The sequence below is a fragment of the Pelodiscus sinensis genome, chromosome 14, assembly GCF_052426305.1.
Source record: "Pelodiscus sinensis isolate ZL-2025 chromosome 14, ASM5242630v1, whole genome shotgun sequence".
NCBI classification, from domain to species: Eukaryota; Metazoa; Chordata; order Testudines; family Trionychidae; genus Pelodiscus; species Pelodiscus sinensis.
In genome coordinates, this window is record NC_143065.1 from 46,282,174 (window position 1) to 46,306,305 (window position 24,132).

Here is a 24,132-nt window from a genome sequence, read left to right on the forward strand (position 1 = left end):
CGGGCCAGGGAGGCGGCTGGGGGCGGGAGGAAGAAGCAAGGGGAGCGGGTCTGGGCCCCGCAAAGCCCCAGCGGCCCAGGGAGCGACCTGCCGGAGGCGCCGCGCCCAGGCGCAGGGCGAGCGAGCGATCTGCGCTCCGAGCCGGGAGAGGCCCAGGGCGCCCGCTGCGCGCTCTGCCCCCCTCGCCGCGGGCCCGGCCGAGGGGCGCTGGGGCTTCCCTGGCTAGAGGCTCGTCCCGCCGCCTGGGCCGCTCCCCGGGGCTCTCACCGCTGCCGTGGCCCGTCGGAGCGGCCTGCGACTCCTCAGCCGGGAGCCCGCCGTGGCCAAGCGCGCAGGCCTGCCCAGCCCCAGCCCACCGCGTCCCGGCTATAGGCTGCTCGGGGGACTGGAGCGCCCGGGCCCAGGGGGTGTCGAGTCCCTGCCCCGCCACCCACAGCCAGACGGGACTCCCAGCCGGCAGGGAGAGAAGGGGTCTTGGTTCCCAGGGCCACAGACTGGTTAACACTGGGGCCAGGAGCAGCCCAGACTGCGCAGAGGGGGGCCGGGGCCTGGCCCCCTCCCCGTCTCCTAAACTAGCCAGACGGACTCTCAAACTCAACAGCCAGCCCCGCCTCTGGCCCTTGTCCAGCTTCCCAGGCAAAAGGGGTCACCTGGTCCCTGTCCCTGTCCCCCACCCAGGTTCAGTTACAGAACGCATCAGCCCAAATTTCCACCCCCATCTCACGGTGCAGTGGCCAGGGAAACTGAGGCACGCACACAGGGTGACTACAGGACAATAAAACCCACATGCAGCATAACAGCGTATGGGGTTAAAAACGACCCCCCCATCACGGGGGGTTTAATGCCTCCCCCACTTTGCACCGCCCTCTGGGGAGCTGCGTGTGCAGTAGCTGCAGCCAAGGAACGGTGTCTTCACTAGCTCCGCGTGCCGGCTGGCAGGGCAGTAACTTCCCGTCTGCCTTGGAGCTTTGGCCCTGGTCCTGAGACGGGTTTGAATGCTAAATCCCTGCTCTCCCTAGAGGATCCAGCACTTAGCCCGACTCCCCAGGCACCAGCCCTCACATGGTAAGTCCCAGGGGCGCCGCTGGGTAGGAGGGTGCTAACCTGAACGCTGGCTTTGGTTTCTCATATAGACTCTAAGGTCAGAAGGGACCATTATGATCATCTAGTCTGACCCCCTGCACGATGCAGGCCACAGAAACTCACCCACCCTCTCCTAGGTTTCTGCTGATCCCAGGCCAAAGGGCTGCTCTTGGCTTCCCCTGGAATTTAATGGGACAACGCCCCTAGCAAGCCAAGATGGTGGCCCCACATGCATGTAACTGCACAGCTGCAAGGGCCCAGACACCATGGCGAGGAGGAAGGAGGTGTGCGGGATTATCCACTCCAGGAGGAAATGGCTCTTTTCAGAGGCAAGAAAAGAAGTGTTCAGAGCATCTTGCTGGACCCAATTCTGGGGCACAGGCCTGGGTCGTAGTGCAAGGGAAAAAAAAACACCCGCCCTCGGCCGGGAAAGGCCAGAAACAAACTGAAAATACCTCGCACCCCTCGGGTGGCAGCTTTCCTGTTACTGTCACCCCTGTTCATGTGCCACACTCCACTAAACAGCCCAGAGGGAAACCGAGGGCCGGTGGACTTCCTGTTTTCTGCTTCCTCTTAGCTCTCAGGCAAAGGAATGGGGGCTGAACACGCTCAGCCCCTTGTAGTTACTGGCCCCACACCAGGCTCAACCCAGCATCAGACACGTGAGCCCCTGCAATCAAGTGACCGGTGAGAGTCGTGTAAAGGACCCTTCAGCAGAGCAAACGTACAAGCACTTCCGTAAGGCTGACAAAGCTCCCCTCAGCCACTGTTCACCCTGAGATAGAATAGATTTATTAGCAAGAGGTAATCAGGAAACATAGATTTTTACAAAAATGGAAATATTTTTCCAAACAAGCTGTAAGTTGAAATAGTTTAGGGCTTGAAATAGAATTCTCATACCACTAGGTATTGCTTACAGCAAAAGTTTTCCGTTTGTTACAGTGGAGCATGCCTGCCACTTTAAAGTTAAACTGTGTTTATATACTGTACAATGTAAAAAATACATGGTAATATTCACAGAATAAGCACTACATTACTATATTCCTGCTAGAAGGTGGTTAGCCAGGATTACAGTATATGTAATAAAAACACTTGGTCATTTTTTCCTAATTCTACAGTGTGTTACTAATCATTGTCACAAGGGATACAGGGTTATCGCATGTCCACAGAAGCGTGTAATGAGTATTATGCAGCTAAAAGATTAAAAGATAGATTGTCTCTCCCCTACTTGTAACGAACCCTGGGCAGCAACCAACAAGACAGACAGGCTGTCATTGACACGGGTCTCTTCCCCCACCCTGACAACACCTCCGCTGACTCAGCCCTTCCAGCTGGGGTGACCAGAACAACCAATGAACCAGTGGGATAAAAACAGCGCCAGTGAATGGAGGTGGGATGGACTGGAGCTTAGCTAGTCTGCTGTCTCAGGTTGGCGCCGTAATATCCCCGTTTGGATCCCCTGCTTGACCAACGACTGTTGTTTTCAGACTGCTGTACAGTCCAGGTGAGCTGCTAGGAATTGCTTGACTCCTAATTTGGGGGGCTAATTAGGCTACGACAAATCAGGAAAGAGATCTTGGAGTTATCGTGGACAGTTCTCTGAAAACTTCCACACAGAGTACAGCGGCGGTCAAAAAGGCAAATAGGATGCTAGGAATTATTAGGAAAGGGATAGAAAATAAGACCCAGAATATCTTACTGCCCCTGTATAAAACTGTGGTACACCCACATCTTGAATACTGTGTACAGATGTGGTCTCCTCACCTCAAAAAAGATATTTTGGCCTTGGAAAGGGTTCAGAAAAGGGCAACTAAAATGATTAGGGGTTTGGAACGGGTCCCATATGAGGAGAGGCTAAAGAGACTGGGACTTTTCAGTTTAGAAAAGAGGAGACTGAGGGGGGATAGGATAGAGGTCTATAAAATCATGAGTGGTGTGGAGAGGGCCGATAAAGAAAAGTTATTTATTAGTTCCCTAAATAGAAGAACTAGAGGACACCAAATGAAATTAATGGGGAGCAGGTTTAAAACTAATAAAAGAAAGTTCTTCTTCACACAGCGTGTAGTCAACCTGTGGAACTCCTTGCCAGAGGAGGCTGTGAAGGCTAGGACTATAATAGAGTTTAAAGAGAAGCTGGATAAATTCATGGAGGTTAGGTCCATACAAGGCTATTAGCCAGGGGATAAAATGGTGTCCTTGGCCTCTGTTTGTCAGAGGCTGGAGAGGGATGGCAGGAGACAAATCGCTTGATCATTGTCTTCGGTCCACCCTCTCTGGGGCACCTGGTACTGGCCACTGTCGGCAGACAGGCTACTGGGCTAGATGGACCTTTGGTCTGACCCAGTACGGCCGTTCTTATGTTCTTATGACTCCAAAGTGCGTGTGGTCCAGTGACAATCATGCCGTGACCATGCTGGTGAGTGCCCTGGCAGTGCGTCCGACACAGCGGCCGTGTCTAGGGCGGGAGGGAAAGGTGACTAGCTCTCTGCCTGTGATGCGTTGTGTATTTGCTCTGGTGTTCTCCTGCTACCCCCGCTCTCCCCACCCCCGAGAGGAACAAATGACAAAAATAACAGCGTTTCAAATAAAGCGGGACGGCTAGAAACAAAACGCTTTATGCAGGACGCCTTAACCAATGCAGGACGTTGTAGCCGAGTTCTACTGTGTGTGAAGAGCAAGAGGACGTTTTGTTTTCATTGAGAAGCACAAGCGAGAAGTCACTCTAGGGAGCCCAACAGAAACAAACCGATATGTACAATATGATATAGGCTGTGTACAGGCGAGCCGCTGACCCCGCCGCGCGTTCAGGTGGGCAGCTTAGGTTCTATTCGTAGAGAAGACTCGTAAAGACTTTCTTCGTCCATCACAAAGGACTGGTCCAGCAAATACTGTGTCACCTGGAAAAGAAATGGAACTTGCTCTGAGTGTGCGGCTCCACGGGGGGGTGCGCACAGGCGCAGTGCCTGCTGTCCTGACGGCAACCACGGGTCCCCTGAGGGACGTGTGTCCGGCCCCGGGCTGCCCAGCTGCTTTCTCATGCTGCGCGAGGGAACTGAAAAGGGGAACCAGCCAACGAGGGGAGGAGGGAAAGAGGAAGGGGACGCGGGAGCACGAGAGCCCCCGACCACACAGCTCTCGGGGGAGTTTTACAGTCACACCTGCTCGAGGTAGAAGCACCGTGTAACGGGCTGAGGGGCTGGGGAGGGAGAGGCGAACCCCTCAGAAATGGGGCAGGGAAGGCTCCCCAAGCGGCAGCCATGCTCTCTTGCGGCGTTGCTGTGTGCTGGGCCAGAGGGGCGGCGTGGGGGTGCCTGAGGCCAGGAGAGCCCGTCGGCAGACCCAGCTGGGGATAGAAGCTGCTCTAGAAATGCAGAACACCTTGTCCCACATCTTTCTGAATGACCTGGAGGAGGGGATGGATTGCACCCTCAGCAAGTTCGCAGATGACACTAAGGTGGGGGGAGGGGTAGATACGCTGGGGGGCAGGGAAGGGTCCAGAGTGACCTGGACAGATTAGAGGATTGGGCCACAAGAAATCTGATGAGGTTCTACAAGGACAAGTGCCGAGTCCTGCCCTTGGGACGGAAGAATCTCAAACACTGTTACAGGCTGGGGACTGACAGGCTAAGCAGCAGTTCTGCAGACAAGGCCCTGGGGGTTTCAGTGGCCGAGAAGCTGGAGATGAGTCACCAGGGCGCCCTGGTAGCCAAGAGGGCTAATGGCATATTAGGGGGCATTAGGAGGAGCATTGCCAGCAGACCCAGAGATGTCATTATTCCCCTTTATTCGGCTCTGGGGAGGTCACATCTGGAGTATTGTGTCCAGTTCTGGGCCCCCCATTACAGAAAGGATGTGGACGCATCGGAGAGGGCCCAGCAGAGGGCAACCAAAATGATGAGGGGGCTGGAGCGCGCGACCCAGCTGAGCAGTTCTAGCCAACACTCGGGGCAGAGAGGAGGAATCTATCCCGTCTCCCACAGCCATTCCTGCTGCTCCACCCCCCGCCGCACACCACCAGCCCCAGAAGCCCCCCACAGGGAACCATCCGAAACAGATCCAGTTCTTTCCTTCTCTGTGACGCGCGTTTAGCAGCACCCTGCTGGTTCCGGAGGGGCCGCCGGGCGGGACAGCGAGTGGGAGACCAGGGGAAGGCTGTACCTTGGCTTGGTGTTCGATCTTGTAGGACGTTTGCTGAAACTGGCGGATCTCTCTAATGATGTGGGAAATCTGTCCAGAAACAAACCAGTGTCACGCCTGCGAGTGCCGCGGCTCCCGATACTGCCCTGCTCCAAACACTCCTGCTACCTCCCAGAGCCAAAGGGGGGGATCGTTTGACATATTCATGGAACTTTAAAGCACAACGTTATTTGGCCATCAATGAAAAAGCCTCTTTGTTCCCTGCACGGATATTAGTTCCTTTCCTCTGCCAGGAGTCCAGACGCAGCGGGGCGGTCCGTCAGCAATGACTCCGGTGATGGGAGCCTGTGATGTGGAGCAGAAGGTCCTGGGTTCAAACCCCCATGGCGGTGGGTCAGGACCTTTGCCTCGAAGGAAGAGCTTGTTGAGTCTGTCAGTGGGTTTTACTCAGCTCCCATAGCGCCAGGTATTTGTGGGGCGGTAAGAAACTCCCAGACTCCATAGGGGCTAACTGGGAACAGAGGGCCACATCGCCACCTGCTGTAAATCAGCATGGTCCCATTGACGTTAGTGGGACTGGGCTGTTTTCTACCCACTGAGAATGAGGCTCTGGGCAAATAGTATCTCTAGAGACACAGCTCCGTGGCGTCCTGCCCCCACTAGCCGGCGCCAGGGGGAGTCACGCGGGCTGTGGCCATGCAGGCTCCCACGCTGGGGCTCAGCGCTTGGGGCAATTGGCAGGAGGCTCTCTCCACTCACAGGCCTCCACTCGACTGGTCCTGGATTGAACCAAACTCTCCTTTCCTGCACCCCCCAGGGACGCCGCCTTGACCCCAGTGCGGGTCTCTAACAAAGCCAAACCTGGCCTGTCTCACGTCTGTGCCCGTAGCACGCAGGCAAGGCCAGGGCAGCACTGAGAGGCAGGAATGTTTTGCACAATAATGCAGATTAAGCGGCACCACGAGACCACGTTGAGAACACCCGATTCACCTTGCACTGGGCCTTCTGTTTCTGATCAGCACAAATTCCACATACAGCCACAGAACTGTTAAACTCGCACGTAGTTTCTGCAACATCCCGAGTAGCAGGATGTCCCCCAACGGCACGGGGCACGGTAGGGGTCTGACACAGTCCTTAACTAATCGGTAAATACTAGAGCGGCCGAGTCTCGCTTTGCTCTAAAATGGGCTTAGTAAGAAGAATTGATGGGAGGGAGGAAGCAGGACCGAGGTCGCAGGTCCTGCTCATTGTAACTGGAAGGAATAGACCCTTCACACCAGCGACCCAGTGCACGGCATCCTGATGGGTGGGAGTCAAAGGGACCCTGCCCGCCTGCCTGGTGCTGTAGGGAGCATACAGGTGACGTGTAAGTGAACAAGGCTTAATCATTGTCATTATTGCTTTTGCATTGTTCCGTGCTGTTCTAATTGCTTTAGAATGGATAGGATTTCAGGGTTAAATTGTAGAGTAATTCTAAGGCTTGTAAAACTTCACCAATTATATGAACTGCTTAAAGCTGGCCATAAATAAGAAAGTGGTTAAGTCTCTCTGCAGTGCCCTGGTTCCCCTTGGATCTAAAATAAATCGAACCACATGACAGATGCTCACCATTCTCATTTTGGAGAAGTTCACCAAGCCGTCCTCGGTGTAATTTGGAGTTCCCTCCTCTATGAAGGCCAGGTCGGTCAGATACATCCCCAGGTAAGGAACGCAGGGCGGGTCGCAACTTCAAAGCAAGTCAGACAGAAAGGAAAAAGGCAGTCACACGTTCTGTTCTTTAAAGGCCGGCTAGGAAAACCTTTTCCTCCGTTTGGAGAAAATCCAGCTCTCCCTGGAAAGCAAGAAGGTGGCAAGTCCCCCAGGCCTTTCCTGCCATGCCCAGGGCCCGCTTTCACGACTGGCCCCCCGGAATCTGAAGCTGCACGGCATTCTGGACGGGCCCTACTAAACAAAACTCCTTTTGTAGGGAGCAGAAAGAGGCAGGTGCAGAGTCCCCCCTCCCCGGAGGAGCCTGCCTGAGTCCGCGAGGTTTGGCAGAAGGCCCGGAAGATCTCGCACAACTCCTTTTCTCGTCATTTCAGTGTTTAAATGCTCGCCCCCTCCGGCACCTCGCCCCTCAGCAGCACAGAGGGCAGAGCTCAGAGGTTCTGAGAGGAGGGGGGGTTTCCATCGGATGAAACTAGCTAACGAGACAGGAAGTATCACCAGGGCACGCCCACCTCTTGGGAGGGTGCATGCAGGTTTGGCTGCCCCATCTCAAAAAGGATCTCTCGGAATTGGACAAGGGTCGGGAAAGGGCAACCGAATGGAGGGGCGTGCAACGGGTGGAGGAGCGATCCGGAACACTGGCACGTCCCAGCTTGGAAAGGAGCTGACGAAGGGTGAACACCATAGAGGTCTCGCAAATCATGACTGGCGCGGAGAAAGTACATAAGGAAGCATTTACTCCTCCTGGCACAAACACTAGGGCTGCAGGGCACTGCTAAATGATTCGATCGTCCTGTAAAACCAGCACCAGGGATGGGTTTGTGGTAAGGGCCAGCAAATCCCACCAAGACACCACGGAGGAAGAGATCGCTCGGTTCATTTATGCCACGAATTCGCCTTTCCACGCTGTTAACAAACCCCTTCCCTGGCAGGGCTGCGTCCTCACGACCAGGCTCCGCGCCCCTGGGAGAGCAGGCAGCGGTGGAAGGTTGCTAGATCCAGGGACTTGAACAGGGCGAGAGAGAGAGGGACAGCTTGCCAGGCTAAGCCCGCCTAGGCGGAGCAGTGTGCCCAACGATCATGCTGTGTGGGCCTGTGTGACCACAGACGGGGGGCAGTGTCTATTTCAGAAACAGCAGCCCCCTCGGGAAAGGCCCCCGCAGCAGGAGAGGTAAAAGAAGGGGCAGTGAAAGCCGTACGAAACGGAGCAAAACTGGGAGCGTCACAGGTGGTGCTTCGCCACGGGCAATGGAGGCGGAGAGCAGACACTCGGAAGGAGAAACAGAAGGATGCCCCTTGAGCACACGGCCGCGGCGCCCACCTGCCGCGTCTTGTAGCCAAAGCCTGAAGCACGTCTTCCCCCGGGAGAAAAGAAGATGCTGCTGACGTCACACAAGGCTCCCCCAACAACCACTCACTGAAGGGAGCAGGCGGATCCCAACTCAGCGCACTGAAACCGGCCGTCCTCAGCCTTCAGCGCTCGTCAGAGAACCTGCCGCTGCGCTGCGGCCGCGGACATCTGGGAGGCTCTTCGAGAGACCCCGAGGAAGGAAACACGCCCCCCCCCAGCGTGTGAAAGTGCCGTAGCAAAGCAGCGAATGGAGCAAACACTAACACTGCATCTCAGTGTCCTGCAGACATTCGCACCCCAACGAGAAAGGCGGGCGCCTTGTTTCGGAAGATGCTGCTGCTGCCCTGGCTTGGCACCTGCCAATCCCTCCCCTCGGCCATGCCAGCCGATACATTTCTGGGCTGGCGGGAGGCCTTTGAATCCGCACATAGTGACTGCTGATGCCGGGAACAAAGTCACTCTCCTGAACTGGTGGGATCATTAGCCAGGCACTGGGAACAGGGTCCTTCAGCAGCAAAGCCAACTTTCCCCAGCAGCAGCTTCCTCGGCAGGCCCAGAGGGAATATGGGCCCCGCTCGGCGCTACGAAATGGACCGGGAGCTGGGAAAGCAGGACATCTCGTCCGCCCGTGTCAGTCTGACACTCGCGTGCCAGTGGCAGTGGGAAGAGGGGAAGGCTTCAGGACATTTAGTGGTCTGGGGACTTGTCCGTTAGAGTTAACAACATTTGGAACTTAAAAAAACAAACAAAAAAACCCGAGTTGAGGGCCAGCTCTGCGAGCAAGAGGAGACACCTGCAAACGTGACACGTCTCCGTGCCGTTGGGATGTTGGTTCACAAAGCAGAAGGGCTGTTTTGCGTGTGTGTGATTTAGTTCTTGCCTCTGCAGCTGGACATGGGTGCTGAGCGGTACGTGCTGTTTCCTACATTCCTAATGCTCACGCTAGCCGAGAGATACTAAGGAGACCCTCTGAGATGCTGTAAAAGGCCGAGCTGCACATTAGCATGTCTTCCTGGCCAGATTTGCATCATGTGAAGCCGTAGCAGTGGGAAACGTGGCTTAACTCAAGGATTCGAGTCACGCTGATTTCAGTCAATCGGCAGCCCCGTGTTGGCTGCCTTGGACGAGTCTGGACCTCCAGGGCCTTTCAGGAGGACACGTGTGTGGTGAGAAATCTGGGCAGGCTGCCGGCCGAAAAGGCTGCAACAGGCTTTCAGCAGCAACCTCCCCACCCCGCCGCAGACCACTTACTTTTTTAGAGCTTCGCGGAGATTCTTGAACCTGCCCTCGGAGGACACCAGCCGCTGGAGCTTGTCGATCAGAGCTTTCGTCTGCAGGGACAGAGAGCGCGGCGGTGAGGGAGGGGCTGCGAACCGGTGCGGAGGTGAGAGGAGTCGGAAGCGGCTGGCACACCAGCGTCCAGCCTTTCATTTGCCATGCTCGGGGCCGTGTGCGGAGGCGCAGATCCTCCCCAAGGTCTCCCCTGGCCACTCAGGGTATGTCTACACTACAAAGTTAATTCGAACTAACAGACGCCTAGTTCGAATTAGCTAGTTCGAATTAAGGGCTGTGTAGTCCCTTCATTCAAACTAGTGGGAGGCTAGCCCTCCCCAGCTTTCCCTGGTGGCCACTCTGGGCACCACCAGGGAAACTCTCTGCCCCCCTCCCGGGCAGTGCCGGAGCCAGGTGCAGGGAGCGGGACTGGGGCCCGGGAGGGGGATGGTAAAAGGGCACTTTAAGGGGGTGTCTGCCCTGGGCAGGCGGGGCAATTCCCAGCTGCCCACACTGGGGCCTCGGGGTGTCAAATCTCGCTTCACGGACCAGTCGAGTGGCTCGTTCTGATCAATTAGTCGCCTAGTCGATAGTCCCCGGGGCGGGGCCGGCAGCCAATCCCCGGGGTGGGGCCGGCAGCCAGTGTGCTCTGGCCCCACTCCTGCGGAGCCCCCTGCCACTCCGCGGACACGGCTGCCAGGCAGGAGCTGCTCCACCGGGGAGCCAGTCTAAAACCAGCCCCCCTCGGGGACCTGTCGCCCTGTACTGCTGCCTCTGATCCTGAAGCCGTAGTGCGGGGAGGTAGCAGCTCCTGTCCAGAGGGGTCTGAGCGCCCGGCCCCGGCCCGAGTCATAACGGAGCCAGGATGCCTGCCCACCCAGCTCCTAACACACTTGAAATGCAGAGCCATGGGGGGTAGGTCGGACCCGGTGCGAATAGCACTGAGCCAGGCTGCTAAAACATTTATGGCAAGGGGGGTGGGGACGTGTCGTGTGTAGCACTGACCTACGAGCTTCTGCTTATCGGTTAGTCGACTGTGCTATTCCATCCCTAAAACAGCCGCGTGCCCAGAAGGGTGGCTGAGGCAAGTCACCCGAGCACCCGCCCTGCGCACGGCCAGCCCGAGCCGCTGCCCACGTGCCCCTTTGTAGGCCTGGCTCGAGCAGCGCTCACGTGGGCCCCTCCCCCAGCCGGGACTCCCAGTGCGGCCGTGTCCTACGACAGTCCGGGATCTGTCTGGCAGCATTGCAGCCACTGCTGGGGGAGGGGGGGGGGGGCTCGGGCTCGTCTCTTTCTTATGGAGCGTGCCCGGTGCAGGTCAGCGTGATGCAAAGCCAATCAGCCAATCAGAAGCTGGGCTGTGCTCCAGCCCTGCTGGGCATTAGAGCGACGGGCCTGAGCCTTGCTGGCCCTGGGGCATCGGTGCTGGTGAGGACACCGGGAAGGAAGACCAGGGAATAGGCCGGAAAGAGGCGCCCGGCTTCATGAGCTCTAAGGCGCAGCGGCCCGTGGCCGGGAACAGGGCGCCCCTCTTCGTCCGGGCAGCGATCCTGGCCCGGCAGTGATGGGGCAGGCCAAGCGCCCCTGGCCGCGTGGGCTGGGATAGGGCGTAAAGCAGCCCCCATTCGCTCAAAGGCCAGGCAGGGCTGTGGCTCGCGGGAGCGGACCGCACGTGGTGCACAGCTGGAGAGCAGTGAGGAGAGCGGGGCCGGGCGGGAAGCGGCGTGAGGTGCAAACCTGCGGTGAGCCCGGCCCAGGAGCTGTGTCATGAGCCAGGAGGCGCCTGTCCCCCCGGCAGAGGCCCACGAGCCAAGGAGCGGACGCGTGTTCTGCCGCCAGGCTGGGGAAGAGCAAACCCCTCCTGGCTGCCCAGGGCTGAGCTCGGCAAAGAACCATCGGCACCTTCCACGGGCAGGAGGCTCCCTGCCAGCCCTGCTTTCGGCCGACTCATCGCTCCCAGCACCGGTTTTGGCCAGCACCTCCGGCTCCTTCTCAGCTCTCGCAGTCAGCCACAAAGCTCTCCCGGGAGTCATGGAGCCTGGCAGGGACGCAGTGACACCAGACACCTTTCTCTGGCCCCGAGCACCAACGTCCCCAGCAGAGGTGACTAAGCGCCACTCAGGGTGCCTTCCAGCATGTGGCGAGATGCCGTCTGGAATACCCCAGCTGCCCTCCAGCCCAGAAGTTGCATTCACGGCTGCTGCTGCTCTGTGATTTGGGGAGGAACGTGCCCCCGCATCCCAGGTGTGCTCAGGGCTGCTCCTCATGGCATCAGCTCCACAGCGGCCCCGTGCCCGGGAGCTGCTGCACTCTGCTCTCGGCATCATGCTGTTCAGGGAGGTACAGACTGGGCACCTGAGAACCTGCTCCCATGATCCTCCCGCCGCTGCCCAATCCCCGATGGACACAGCTGGCCTCCAGCCTGCCCAAGGGCTAGCATGAGCTGGACACAGCATTGGCTCCTGGGCACAGACGCCGGCAGTGTGACCGGCCCAGGGTCCCAACGAGGGGGCGGAGGGAGGCTGCGTGCGGCGCTCACAAAGCGCTGATCCAGTCGCTCCCGGGGACGTTTGAGTTTGTGCTTCATTTGGGGCCACTCAAACGGCCATGTCGCCGTGGCTCCTTGCATGTCTTGTCACGCCCCGGGGCACAGACCCTCTTCTTGCACAGTGGGCCCCGGTGCATGGCAGCCCCAAGCGCCCCAGTGAGACCCCTAGGACCGAGCCTGCCAGTAGCCACGCACCTGCTTGGACACTTTGAGCCAGGTTTTCTTGAGGCGGAAGATGGCGCTGCGGTTCAGGGAGGAGGTGATCTCCAGGACAGCGTTGTAGTTGTGCAGACACCGGCAGATATCCGCCACGGCCACCCACTTCTCAATGGCGCTCACCCGGGCCGTGACATCCTCGTTGCGGAGGATTTCGGAGGCGATCAAGTTACTGATCTGCAGGGAGAAGGGCCGTTACCCAGTGTGCCAGGGAGGCATTTCCTCAAAGGCTGGCACCAATTCACCACAGACCTTTCGCCCCGACACTCGTCTGTCGCCCTTCTCCCTTCGCAGCCAGAACACAGTTGGCTCTGCCGGAAGCACCTTCACACAGAAACAGCCAAGAACAGAAGAGCGGCCAGACAGGGTCAGACCAAGGGTCCATCCAGCCCGGAGTCCTGTCTGCCCAGTGGCCAGTGCCAGGCGCCCAGAGGGAGGGAACAGATCCCTCACTCCATCCCCCGGCACCCACTGCCAGCCCCTGACACACAGAGGCCAGGGACCCCAGCCCTGCCCAGCCTGCTGAGCACACAGTTGCTTCATTACAGCCACATGTTCTTGGCTGTGACTTAAGGACTGTCACCTCCTGGAGCTCACAGAGGCAGTGACCAGCTGCAGCCCACTCACAAAACGCTCACAGGGGCCCTGCATCAGCAATGCACCTAAGCGCATGATGCGCTTGGAAGTTGTCATAATCAGGAGTGCTGACCAGCACGTGGTGACTAAGGGTATGTCTACACTACCCCGCTAGTTCGAACTAGCGGGGTAATGTAGGCATACCGCAATTGCAAATGGAGCCCGAGATTTGAATTTCCCAGGCTTCATTTGCATAAGCAGGGCGCCGCCATTTTTAAATCCCCGCTCGTTCGAACGAGGAGTAACGGTAGTTCGAACTAGGAAGCCTAGTTTGAACTACCTAGTTCGTGCCGCGTGTAGCCGCGCGGCACGGGGTTCGAACGAGCGGGGATTTAAAAATGGCGGCTCCCCGCTTATGCAAATGAAGCCCGGGAAATTCAAATCCCGGGCTTCATTTGCAATTGCGGTATGCCTACATTACCCCGCTAGTTCGAACTAGCGGGGTAGTGTAGACATACCCTAAGGGGCTAACGACATCTCCTGTACCTAGTCAGGTATTGGGTGGTCAGCCAATAACAATGCAGGTAGGGATTTCAAACAGGGGAAGAGGAGTTTTTCTCTCTCTTTGTTTGACATTTAGAGCGTTTTCTTCCAAGACTGAAGGAGATGGGAGGACCATCCTTCTCCAAGAACAGACTTATGATGTGTAAGTAGGAAAAAGTTTAGCTAGTCCATCAGGTTTTGTTGTTTTTCTGGTTTGGGAATTTGGAACTAATGTCTGAGCTGGTTACGTGTTTGGTCTTTCTTTGTAACTTAAGTTTTAGCCTAGGGGTTTTCCCTGAGTATATCAATTGGTGGCTCTTCCCATCTAGCCACTTTACTATGCTTGCAACTGTAGTTCTGTTTTGATAATAAAGGCTTTTTTCTTTTTCTAATGAACCGGTACTGGTTGATTTTTGTGTCCTGGAAGGTCTGTCTGTGTCTCCCCTCTGTTCTTCCCAACTCCAAGCAAAATGGAGGTTGGGGCAAGGGAGAGTTTTCCTTAGGGAGGAGGTTTCCCAAGTGATCTCTTCCGTGGTTTTCTTGGAATTACTTGGGTGGTGGCAGCGGATTCCCCAGAATTGGGGTATTAGGATTTTTGGGGGGAAGTTTTTGTACCAAAGCCTGTAAAGAGAAGGTTTTGGGGTGCTCTTACAGGCCCCCACTTCTGCATTTGTTGTGCCAGAGTGGGGAACAGCCTTAACAGAAGGCAGCGGGACGTCAGTGCAAGCATACTGCTGTACTTGGCCTGGGCTGGCGGCAGCATTTCTTGCCTAACCCCAAGGTAAGAGCGCATGCCTTTGAGGGCTCTGTGCGGTGGAGACAGCGAATTCTCTGCCCTGTGTGGCCAGCCCAGCTTGGGTCAGAAGCCTTGTTTTCAGAGGGGCCAAGCGCTCTGAAAGCAGGCCAGGGACTTAGGAATCGAGATACAGATCTGGAGGGGAATCTTAGCCCCCGACGTCAAAGGGAGTTTTGCCCAGGACTCCCAGGAGTCAGGGTTTCACTCCGGGGGCCTCACTTACGTATGGAAACGTGACCATTTTGACCCATGCTTTTCGGTGCGTATTTCCAGGTGACTTCACTCAGCCTAGGAGCGCAGAGGCCGTCTTATTCTATGCTCAGATGGAGCCAAACCCCAAAGCCTGGGCCCAAGTTCTCAGCTCAGGTCTCCCTCTACAAGGGGCAAGATTTAGCAGCCTGATTTAGGAAGAAGTCTGGATTCAGATTTTACCCCTTTGCCCCCACCCTCTGCAATGTGGGCATGTTTGGCTGGGGCCAGTTCGGTCTGTTCCAGGTAGATCAGCACATTGGACTGGGATTCCCTTGGGCCTGCTCTCCGACGGCGAAAGTCACCATGGGAGCGGGGTCAGTGCATCTCAGACCCAGCACACCAACACAAGCCACGACTCCTCTGCCACCCGCCCCGCCATCTCCCGGACCGCCCCTCCTTACATCATTGAAGTGTTTCGTGTTCTTCATAATGTACGGCGTCCTCTCGTTCTTCTCCAGCTTCATCCAGCCCTGCCCGAAAAACTCCCTGCAAAGTACAAACCCAGCATCACTTCCATCCATCTTCTGGGGGTCCCTGGCTCTCCCCAGAGCCCGCCCTGCCTGCAAAATGCCCGGGGAAGGATTCTTGCCCTTCAGAACCGAGTATGTGGGCGTCCTGGCAGAAACTGCCTTCCGCAGGTTAGAGAAAAACCAGGTAATGCGGCCTCAGCGGTACCCCAGGCCTGGCTACAGAGACACGGGCTCCCAACTCAGCACACATGGGTTAGGAAGACAGTTCTGGCCAGATACAGGGGTCTTCCCTGGAGCACCGAGTAGGGATTCTCTGTCAGAAGGTTAATTTCTGCATCTGCAAGGGGGCAGGTGGCCACCCTCATCGCCCCACCCCCCTCTTTGCCACAGAACAGAAAACGTGGACACGTGTGCTGCCAATCCGAGAGGCACCACAGCTGTCACCACAAGCTGGGCTAGGGAGAGACCAGGGCGATTGTCGCCAGGCTGCAGAAACCACTGCCACGCCCTCAGAATACGGGGCTACCGGATCGGCAGGGGGCTGTCCCTCCCGGTGTGGCCTCGCCCGCGCGCTACATGCAAGGTCACGGCAGCGGGGCAGGGCAGTGCACTCTGCCAAGTGGCACCCTCCGTGCATGCACGATGCCAGCCAAACGGCACGTGGTTTTCTATCGGCACCGAGCAGGGACCAACCGGGCTCGGCCAGCTTGCGATAAAGGGCCTGCCCAGAAACCAGGGACACCTGCTGTGTCCTGGCAGCGCATGCAGGGAAACAGGGAAGTGCTACCAGCTCCATGCCTGGGCCAAGGCAGGGCTGGCTCATGGGCAAACTTCCCTCTTCACTTCCCATGCCAGCAGCTGGTGGGGGAGACGGGGACCCGCTTGCAAGTTACAGCCCCACCTGGGGCAGGACAGGTCCTCGCCTTGGTGATACCAGCAGGGAGAGAGTGTTCACCTGCCTAGGCCACCCACCTGGCAGGCACCTCCCTGAAGCTGCTGCCTCCCCTCCCACCCAGGTGGGTAGGCAGGAGCTAAGCCGGAGACTTCCCCTCCCCCCAACCACACTGGCTACTGCTCTCCTAGATTGCTGGAGAAATCCTGGGGAGCCCCGTGTCCCGGAGTCCCAGCTCCCCACACCCCAACGAGGGGCATTTCTGGACAGTTACAGCCCTGAGTCTGCACCAGGCGTTGCTACGTGGAAGGCAAGTCCTGCCCCTATTGCCGTGCTGCAGATGTGAGCTTGGCAACCCACCGCCCTCCGACGCTGGCAGAGGTGCCAAACGACAGGCAGCACTTACTCGTATGGGATCTTCTTAAAGACCAGGTGATCCAGCAACGTCAGCTGCTCTGCTATTTCCAAAGCCGAGTGATTTTCAAAGGGTTCTGCTTTGACTCCCTCTGCCTAAAGTAAAGAGTCAATGTGTGTTTTACTAGGCTGATTGTGTTGAGCATACATCAAGAATCACTTGCATTCTGCGCACTGAAATAACCTGAAAGCCTCCCCAAAGGGCTACGCCCCTGTTGTATTGGCCAGAAACAAGCCAGAATGCAGCGTATGCAGGAAGTATCATTCAACGGCCACACTGTGGTCCCCTTACACACCCTGGCCAATCACTCACACACGTGTTCCCACCCTCCGCCTGGGAATGCTCACCAGCATGGGGGAAGGATCCCCACCACACTCTTAGGCTCTGGCTACATTTGTGATGATGAGAGGGGTCCTGCCAGTAAAGGGTTAAACTCAAGGAATCCCGAAACAAATTCCAGGAAGTGTTGGCAGGGAGCCAGGCAAACCAATGGGAAGAAAGTGTCGAGATTGGAATTGAAGGGGAATCTGCCTGTGGCAGTTCAAACCAGATGCTGGGGGGAAGAAGATGAACGGAACCAGGTAGGAATACCTGTGCCTGGAACCTTGGAAGTACAGATATGTGAGTAGATAGGGAATGCTTTAGTTAGACACAAGCAGGTTATTTTCTTGGGGGTTCTGTTCCTCTGTGCCAAGTCCATGTACTCCCTTCCCCACCCCGATACACTGTAACTAAAGTTGAATCCCAGGGAAGCAATTCTCTGTGCTTGAATCTGGTTTTTCTCAGTTGCTCTATAACACCTAGCAACCAAGTGTGCTTTCGAAAATCTCTCTCTGTTTTGTTAATAAAATCACCTTTTTAAAGACTATGATCTGATTCTTGTCACCTAGAAGGTAACAGGAGGTCTGTATGTGCATGTCTAAGACTGGGAGGTCAGCTGTCAGAGACTGCAGTTGGTTTACTTTCTTTTAAGCTCTCTTGTGGTAAAAGAGCTTGGGGTACCCCTCTGAAGTGAATCTTCCTGGGTTCAAAAAGAAAGGGTTTTTTTTTTCACTTGGGTTGGCAGCTACCTCCCAAGGCCAGGGAATCTCTGACCTTGGGGAGTTTTTAAGCAGAAGCCTACAGTGAAAGGGATGCCTCTCGTGGGCCCCCACCTTCTGCACCCGGCGTGCCAGAGTGGGGAACTGCGCTGCCAACATTACTAATGATTTTGGTAGAGCTTGAAGTAAGAATCAACCAACAATAATAAGTAACAACTTGACTAATCCACCGTCCTGAGCGACGGGAGTTCCAGCGACCTGGGTGCCGGTGTGGACAGCGGCGTCGGCAGGAAAGCGTCTCCCGCCAACATGCCTCCTCTTTTCACGGGTGTAGATGTTATTAAGCTGTCGGGGGAGCTTTCTCCCATCAGCCCCTAGTGTGTTTTCAGCAGGGGCGCTGCAGTGCTAGAAAAAGTAGTGTAGACGTAGCTCTGATTGCCAGTGACCACACTCTCACTGGGGTACCCTGAACCACAGATGTTTCTTCGGGGTCACAAATGCAACTGAGGGTCTTCTGTGAACGACACCAACCAGCTTGGAGAAAAAAGAGAAAGGACGAAGGAGCCCAGTTGTGTCCTTGTTGCCCTGGAAGTTGTTTTTGAGGCTGACACGGTTTGTGCAGATGGCGTCCGTGAGAACAGGTGTTTTCTGGTCTGGGTTGCCCAATTTCAGATCAGCATCAGGATCAGGGTTCCCTCTAAGGTGAGCGCAGCCCCGCTTCAGCCCCGCCCAGTCAGAGGCTCAGGGCTCCACCCATGAGGCTGACGGAGTGGGCGGGGCTGATTTACCCCCTGTGGGAACAGTGACCTGCACCAGGAATGTCCAGGCACAAGCTTCTTGGCTGTCGTCAGGCTGGTGACGGTGTCCATGAAAGTGGATGAGAATTTTGACCCAGGCACCAGTGGAAGCAGGATTGGGCCCTGGCGTGATACCTGTCCTAGGCAGGTGGAGGTGTGGCAGGGTGATCTCTGAGACTCTCCTCAGCTTCATTAAGGAATGATCTGCTTGGGCTGCAAATAGACCAGCAATTAACGATTCCATCTTGGGAGTTCAAATGTTACAGGTTAACCTATCAAGGAGCATTAATGCCTGCGAAAGGCTGGCTTTCCCCGGACAGCCTTGCCATCAATGAATAAAGCGGCAGGGACTCCCGGCCAGGGAAGCCGGCCCGGGCGGAGCAGATGCAGCTCCGTATTACAGCTAACGTACCGGATTAGCAGCCTTCTTCTGCCAGCCAAGGCAGCGCTGCTCTTTAAAAGGTTTTAATATGAATTGAGATTTAAAATCTCTCCTTGTTTGGGGCCAGATTTTCAAATGACCAGGAAGCCAGAGGCTGGCAATGGGCGACAGGGGAGAGATCGCTTGATGGTTCCCTGCTCTGTTCCCTCCCTCTGGGGCACCTGGCATTGGCCACCATCGTCAGACCAGCCGCTGGGCTAGATAGGCCTTTGGTCTGACCCAGTCCGGCCACTCTGATGTTCAGGTGTAAGTGTGGGTCTGTCCATTTGAAAATCTAGCCACTGGCCACCAAGGGTGTAAAATCCTCTTTAATTAGTTAACCGGCTAAACGTTATGTTCAACCAATTAATGAATGGGGAGAGTGGGGGAGGGGTTCAGTGAGGGAGCATCGAACATGACAAGCTGCAAACCATTCTAGTGATTAATTGCCCGGCTGTAATTGCCCAGCCTGTAACTGTCTGGTTGTAATTGCCCGGCTGTAATGGTCTGGCTGTAACTGCCCTGCCTGTCAAACATTTGCACCTGATTTCCAGTCTGTATTTGTCTAGTTTCCACTTCCAGCCCTGGCTCCTGTTCTGCTTTGCTCTGCTGGACTGGAGAGCCCTCTCTTACCGAATGTCATTTACCACCGTTCCCGGACTCTGGGCCCCAGACTGCCATTCCGCCAGCATCCGGGGTAAAATAACCTCTGCTCCTGCTCGACACTCTCCTGCCTGTGCTCCCCGGGATGGCAAAGCCCTTTCGGCCGTGCCATGGGAGAGTCGCTGCCTCCCAGGACTCAGCCCCAGCCCGGCCCACAGGCACTGTCCCTCGACGTGCCCCGTCACATCAGTCACTTGCCCCGGTTCACCGAGTGATCTATGGCGATGCGAGCGCTTGGGCTGAACAGTGCTGGTTCCCGGTTGCACAGAGCCAATGGGTCACTCCTCACAAGCACAGCAATGCCCGCCTGCCTTCACCCAGCAAAGCAACTGAGGCTGCCTGTGCCGGTGGGACCGACTTCAGAATACAGCCCAGGGGGTCACAGCTGAGAGGAGCCCAGACTGGAATCTCATACCCCCGCCCTGCGGGTCTCAGGAGGCTGGGTTTGGATACAAAGCCCTGGAATGCAAACCCAGCTCTCTGGGTCTGGCTCTGCGGCGGCTCTAAGTGAGAGAGCCCATCGTGAGAGTCCAGTTTGGGCTACGATGGCTGCCCTGTGCGGACAGGGAGACTCCACCCACTGGCTCAAAATATCGCCATGACTGGTCACAAGACTTCACAGTCTGAACTAGCAAAGCCTAATCCAGAGCTGGGACCGATCGCTGCCTCCTCAGACCTGCTGGGCCCCTGGGGTCCCCTGTGAATCCAGAGCCAGGCCCGATCGCTGCCTCCTCAGAGCTGCTGGACCCCTGGGGTCCCCTGTGAATCCAGACCCAGGCCTGATCGCTGCCTCCTCAGAGCTGCTGGACCCCTGGGGTTCCCTGTGAATCCAGACCCAGGCCTGATCGCTGCCTCCTCAGAGCTGCTGGACCCCTGGGGTCCCCTGTGAATCCAGAGCCAGGCCCGATCGTTGCCTCCTCAGACCTGCTGGGCCCCTGGGGTCCCCTGTGAATCCAGAGCCAGGCCTGATCGCTGCCTCCTCAGACCTGCTGTACTCCTGGGGTCCCCTGTGAATCCAGAGCCAGGCCCGATCGCTGCCTCCTCAGACCTGCTGTACCCCTGGGGTCCCCTGTGAATCCAGAGCCAGGCCTGATCGTTGCCTCCTCAGAGCTGCTGGGCCCCTGGGGTCCCCTGTGAATCCAGAGCCAGGCCTGATCGCTGCCTCCTCAGAGCTGCTGGGCCCCTGGGGTCCCCTGTGAATCCAGAGCCAGGCCTGATCGTTGCCTCCTCAGAGCTGCTGGGCCCCTGGGGTCCCCTGTGAATCCAGAGCCAGGCCTGATCGTTGCCTCCTCAGAGCTGCTGGGCCCCTGGGGTCCCCTGTGAATCCAGAGCCAGGCCTGATCGTTGCCTCCTCAGAGCTGCTGGGCCCCTGGGGTCCCCTGTGAATCCAGAGCCAGGCCTGATCGCTGCCTCCTCAGACCTGCTGGGCCCCTGGGGTCCCCTGTGAATCCAGAGCCAGGCCTGATCGCTGCCTCCTCAGACCTGCTGGGCCCCTGGGGTCCCCTGTGAATCCAGAGCCAGGCCTGATCGTTGCCTCCTCAGAGCTGCTGGGCCCCTGGGGTCCCCTGTGAATCCAGAGCCAGGCCTGATCGTTGCCTCCTCAGAGCTGCTGGGCCCCTGGGGTCCCCTGTGAATCCAGAGTCAGGCCTGATCGTTGCCTCCTCAGAGCTGCTGGGCCCCTGGGGTTCCCTGTGAATCCAGAGCCAGGCCTGATCGTTGCCTCCTCAGAGCTGCTGGACCCCTGGGGTCCCCTGTGAATCCAGAGCCAGGCCTGATCGCTGCCTCCTCAGAGCTGCTGTACCCCTGGGGTCCCCTGTGAATCCAGAGCCAGGCCTGATCGCTGCCTCCTCAGAGCTGCTGGACCCCTGGGGTCCCCTGTGAATCCAGAGCCAGGCCTGATCGCTGCCTCCTCAGAGCTGCTGGACCCCTGGGGTCCCCTGTGAATCCAGAGCCAGGCCTGATCGTTGCCTCCTCAGACCTGCTGGGCCCCTGGGGTCCCCTGTGAATCCAGAGCCAGGCCTGATCGCTGCCTCCTCAGAGCTGCTGGGCCCCTGGGGTTCCCTGTGAATCCAGAAACAGGCCCGATCGCTGCCTCCTCAGAGCTGCTGGGCCCCTGGGGTTCCCTGTGAATCCAGAGCCAGGCCTGATCGCTGCCTCCTCAGAGCTGCTGTACCCCTGGGGTTCCCTGTGAATCCAGAGCTGGGACCGATCGCTGCCTCCTCAGAGCTGCTGTACCCCTGGGGTCCCCTGTGAATCCAGAGCCAGGCCCGATCGTTGCCTCCTCAGAGCTGCTGTACCCCTGGGGTTCCCTGTGAATCCAGAAACAGGCCCGATCACTGCCTCCTCAGACCTGCTGGACCCCTGGGGTCCCCTGTGAATCCAGAGTCAGGCCCGATCGCTGCCTCCTCAGACCTGCTGGACCCCTGGGGTCCCCTGTGAATCCAGAGTCAGGCCCGATTGCTGCCTCCTTAGAGCAGCTGGTTGAGAATTTGAAAATGGAAGGCAGCTTAGGTGGAAGTGACCACGAATTCATAGAGTTCATGATTCTAAGGAATGGTAGAAGGGAGAACAGCAAAACAGAGACAGTGGATTTCAGGAAGGCAGATTTTAGTAAACTCAGAGCTGGTAGGTAAGGTCCCTGGGAAGCAAGACTAAGAGGGAAAAACAACTGAAGAGAATTGGCAGTTTTTTAAAGAGACATTATTAGCAGCTCAAAAGCAAACTATTCTACTGCGTAGGAAGGGTTGAAAGTCTGGCAGGAGACCACCTTGGATCAACCAGGAGATCTTACATGATCTAAAAATCAAAAAGGAGTCTCATAAAAAGTGCGAACTAGATCAAATGACAAAGGATGAATATAAGCAACAACACACGTATGCAGGGGCAAGATTAGACAGGCAAAGGCACAAAACGAGCTAAATCTAGCTGGGCTAAAGGGTAACAAGAAGATGTTCTACAAGTATATTAGGAGCAAGAGGAAGAGCAAGGACAGGGTGGGCCCATTGCTCAGTGAGGAGGGAGAAACAACAACAGGAAACCTGGACATGGCAGGGGTGCTTAATGACTTCTTCGTTTCGGTTTTCGTCAGGGTGGCGGGATGCCTAACATGGAGATTGCTAGTGGAAAGGGGGTAGGTGTAGAAATTAAAATAAAACAAGTTCAAATTACTTAGAAGAGTTAGATGTCTGCAAGTCACCAGGGCCTGATGAAATGCACCTAGAATACTCAAGGAGCTGATAGAGGAGGTGGCTGAGCCTTTAGCTATCATCTTTGAAAATACATGGAAGTCAGGAGAGATTCCAGAAGACTGGAAAAGGGCAAATCTCGTGCCCGTCTATAAAAAGGGAAACAACAACCCAGGAAACTACAGACCAGTTAGTTTAACTTCTGTGCCAGGGAAGATAATGGAGCAGGTAATTAAGGAATCATCTGCAAACATCTGGAAGAAAATAAGGTGACAGGTAACAGCCAGCATGGATTTGTAAATCATATCAAAGAAATCTGAGAGCTTTCTTTGATAGGATAACAAGCCTTGTGGATAAGGGAAAAGCAGTGGACGTGGTATGCTTAGACTTTGGTAAAGCATTAGATACGGTCTCGCATGACATTCTTATCAATAAACTAGGCAAACACAACCTAGATGGGGCGACTCTAAGGTAGGTGCAGAACTGGCTGGAGAACCGTTCTCAGAGTGTAGTTATTAACGATTTGCAATCCTGCTGGAAGGGCAGAACAAGTGGAATTCCCAGGGGTCTGTTTTGGGACCAGTTCTGTTCAATATCCTCAGTGATTTAGATGATGGCACATAGAGGACGCTTATTAAGTTTGCAGATGATACCAAGCAGGGAGGGGTTGCGACTGCTCTGGAGGACGGGTCATCATTCAAAATGATCTGGACAAACTAGAGAAATGGTCGAAGGTCAATAGGATGATGTTTAATAGGGACAAATGCAAAGTGCTCCACTCAGGAAGGGACAATCCGTCTCACACACACAGACTGGGAAGTGACTGTCTAGGAAGGATACTGCAGAAAGGGATCTAGGGGTCATAGTAGGCCACAAGTTAAACATTAGGGAACAGTGGGACGCTGTTGCAAACAAAGCAAACATGATTCTGGGCTGCATTAGCAGGAGTGTTGCGAGCAAGACACGAGGAGTCGTTCTCCCGCTCTGCTCTGCGCTGGTTAGGCCTCAGTTGAAGTCTTGTGTCCAGTTCTGGGCCCCACATTTCAAGAAAGATGAGGAGAAATTGGAGGGAGTGTGGAGGACTCTCGGAGGCTCCCCCGTGCAGTACAGCGCCCCTCCAGCACGCCAGCGGGTGCCTGCCCCGCGCCCACCGCCCTCCTCTCACGGAAAGACGTGCCACGGGGAGGCTCGCACTGCTCTCCCTGCCCGGCGTGCCAGGCCACACGAATGCGGCCCTTGGCCCAGCTCTGCCGGGGGAATGGGCAGCCAGCAACACTCCGCTGCTTCGGCACGTCTGGGCCTGGCTGTACTCTCCTGAGTGCCTGGCGTGCATTGCACCAGGGCACTTGTGTAACCACTAGGGTGGCAGTTGCGTGTCTAGCTCAGACCTGGCAGTGGGCCTGCTGTGAAGTGGCCTGGCTGTGCCGGGGGGGAGGGGACGCAACCCTGCTGCTCCCGTTGCTGAGTGGGCGAGAAGACAGGTTTGGGTGAAGCTCTTGGCCCTCAGACTGCCCAGAAAGCAAAGCTGCCGGCACAGGGCGCGGGTGCGGAGGGGTGCGTGGAGTCAGCCGTGCCAGCCGACCGCCTGGCAGGAGGATGGGCACGCTGGATGGGCGTGGGGATCCCTCCCGGCAGGCGTGCTGGGTGGGCCGGCGAGCTCCCCGCTGCTCGGGTTCACGCAGGGCTGGCTCCATGAGCAGTGCCGCAGCACGCTGAGCGCTAGCCAGGCGGGACCGGAGCAGAGAGGCCATTGAAAATCTGCTGCTGG

The 24,132-nt window shown here is 56.6% G+C and overlaps 1 protein-coding gene across 1 annotated transcript in view; it reads right to left on the reverse strand.

Moving 5' to 3' along the window:
* Window positions 1–108: 108 nt before the first annotated feature.
* The window catches only part of RASGRF1 (Ras protein specific guanine nucleotide releasing factor 1), a 107,315-nt gene continuing 83,291 nt past the window's right edge, over window positions 109–24,132 (reverse strand). Inside the window, exons 21-27 of the mRNA XM_075896777.2 lie at window positions 16,250–16,353; window positions 14,883–14,967; window positions 12,294–12,491; window positions 9,530–9,609; window positions 6,829–6,946; window positions 5,242–5,310; window positions 109–3,980 (exon numbers count right to left, since the gene is read on the reverse strand). Coding sequence (XP_075752892.1) covers window positions 3,888–3,980; window positions 5,242–5,310; window positions 6,829–6,946; window positions 9,530–9,609; window positions 12,294–12,491; window positions 14,883–14,967; window positions 16,250–16,353 — 747 coding nt within the window. The 3' untranslated portion in view covers window positions 109–3,887. The remainder of the gene's footprint in view (window positions 3,981–5,241; window positions 5,311–6,828; window positions 6,947–9,529; window positions 9,610–12,293; window positions 12,492–14,882; window positions 14,968–16,249; window positions 16,354–24,132) is intronic.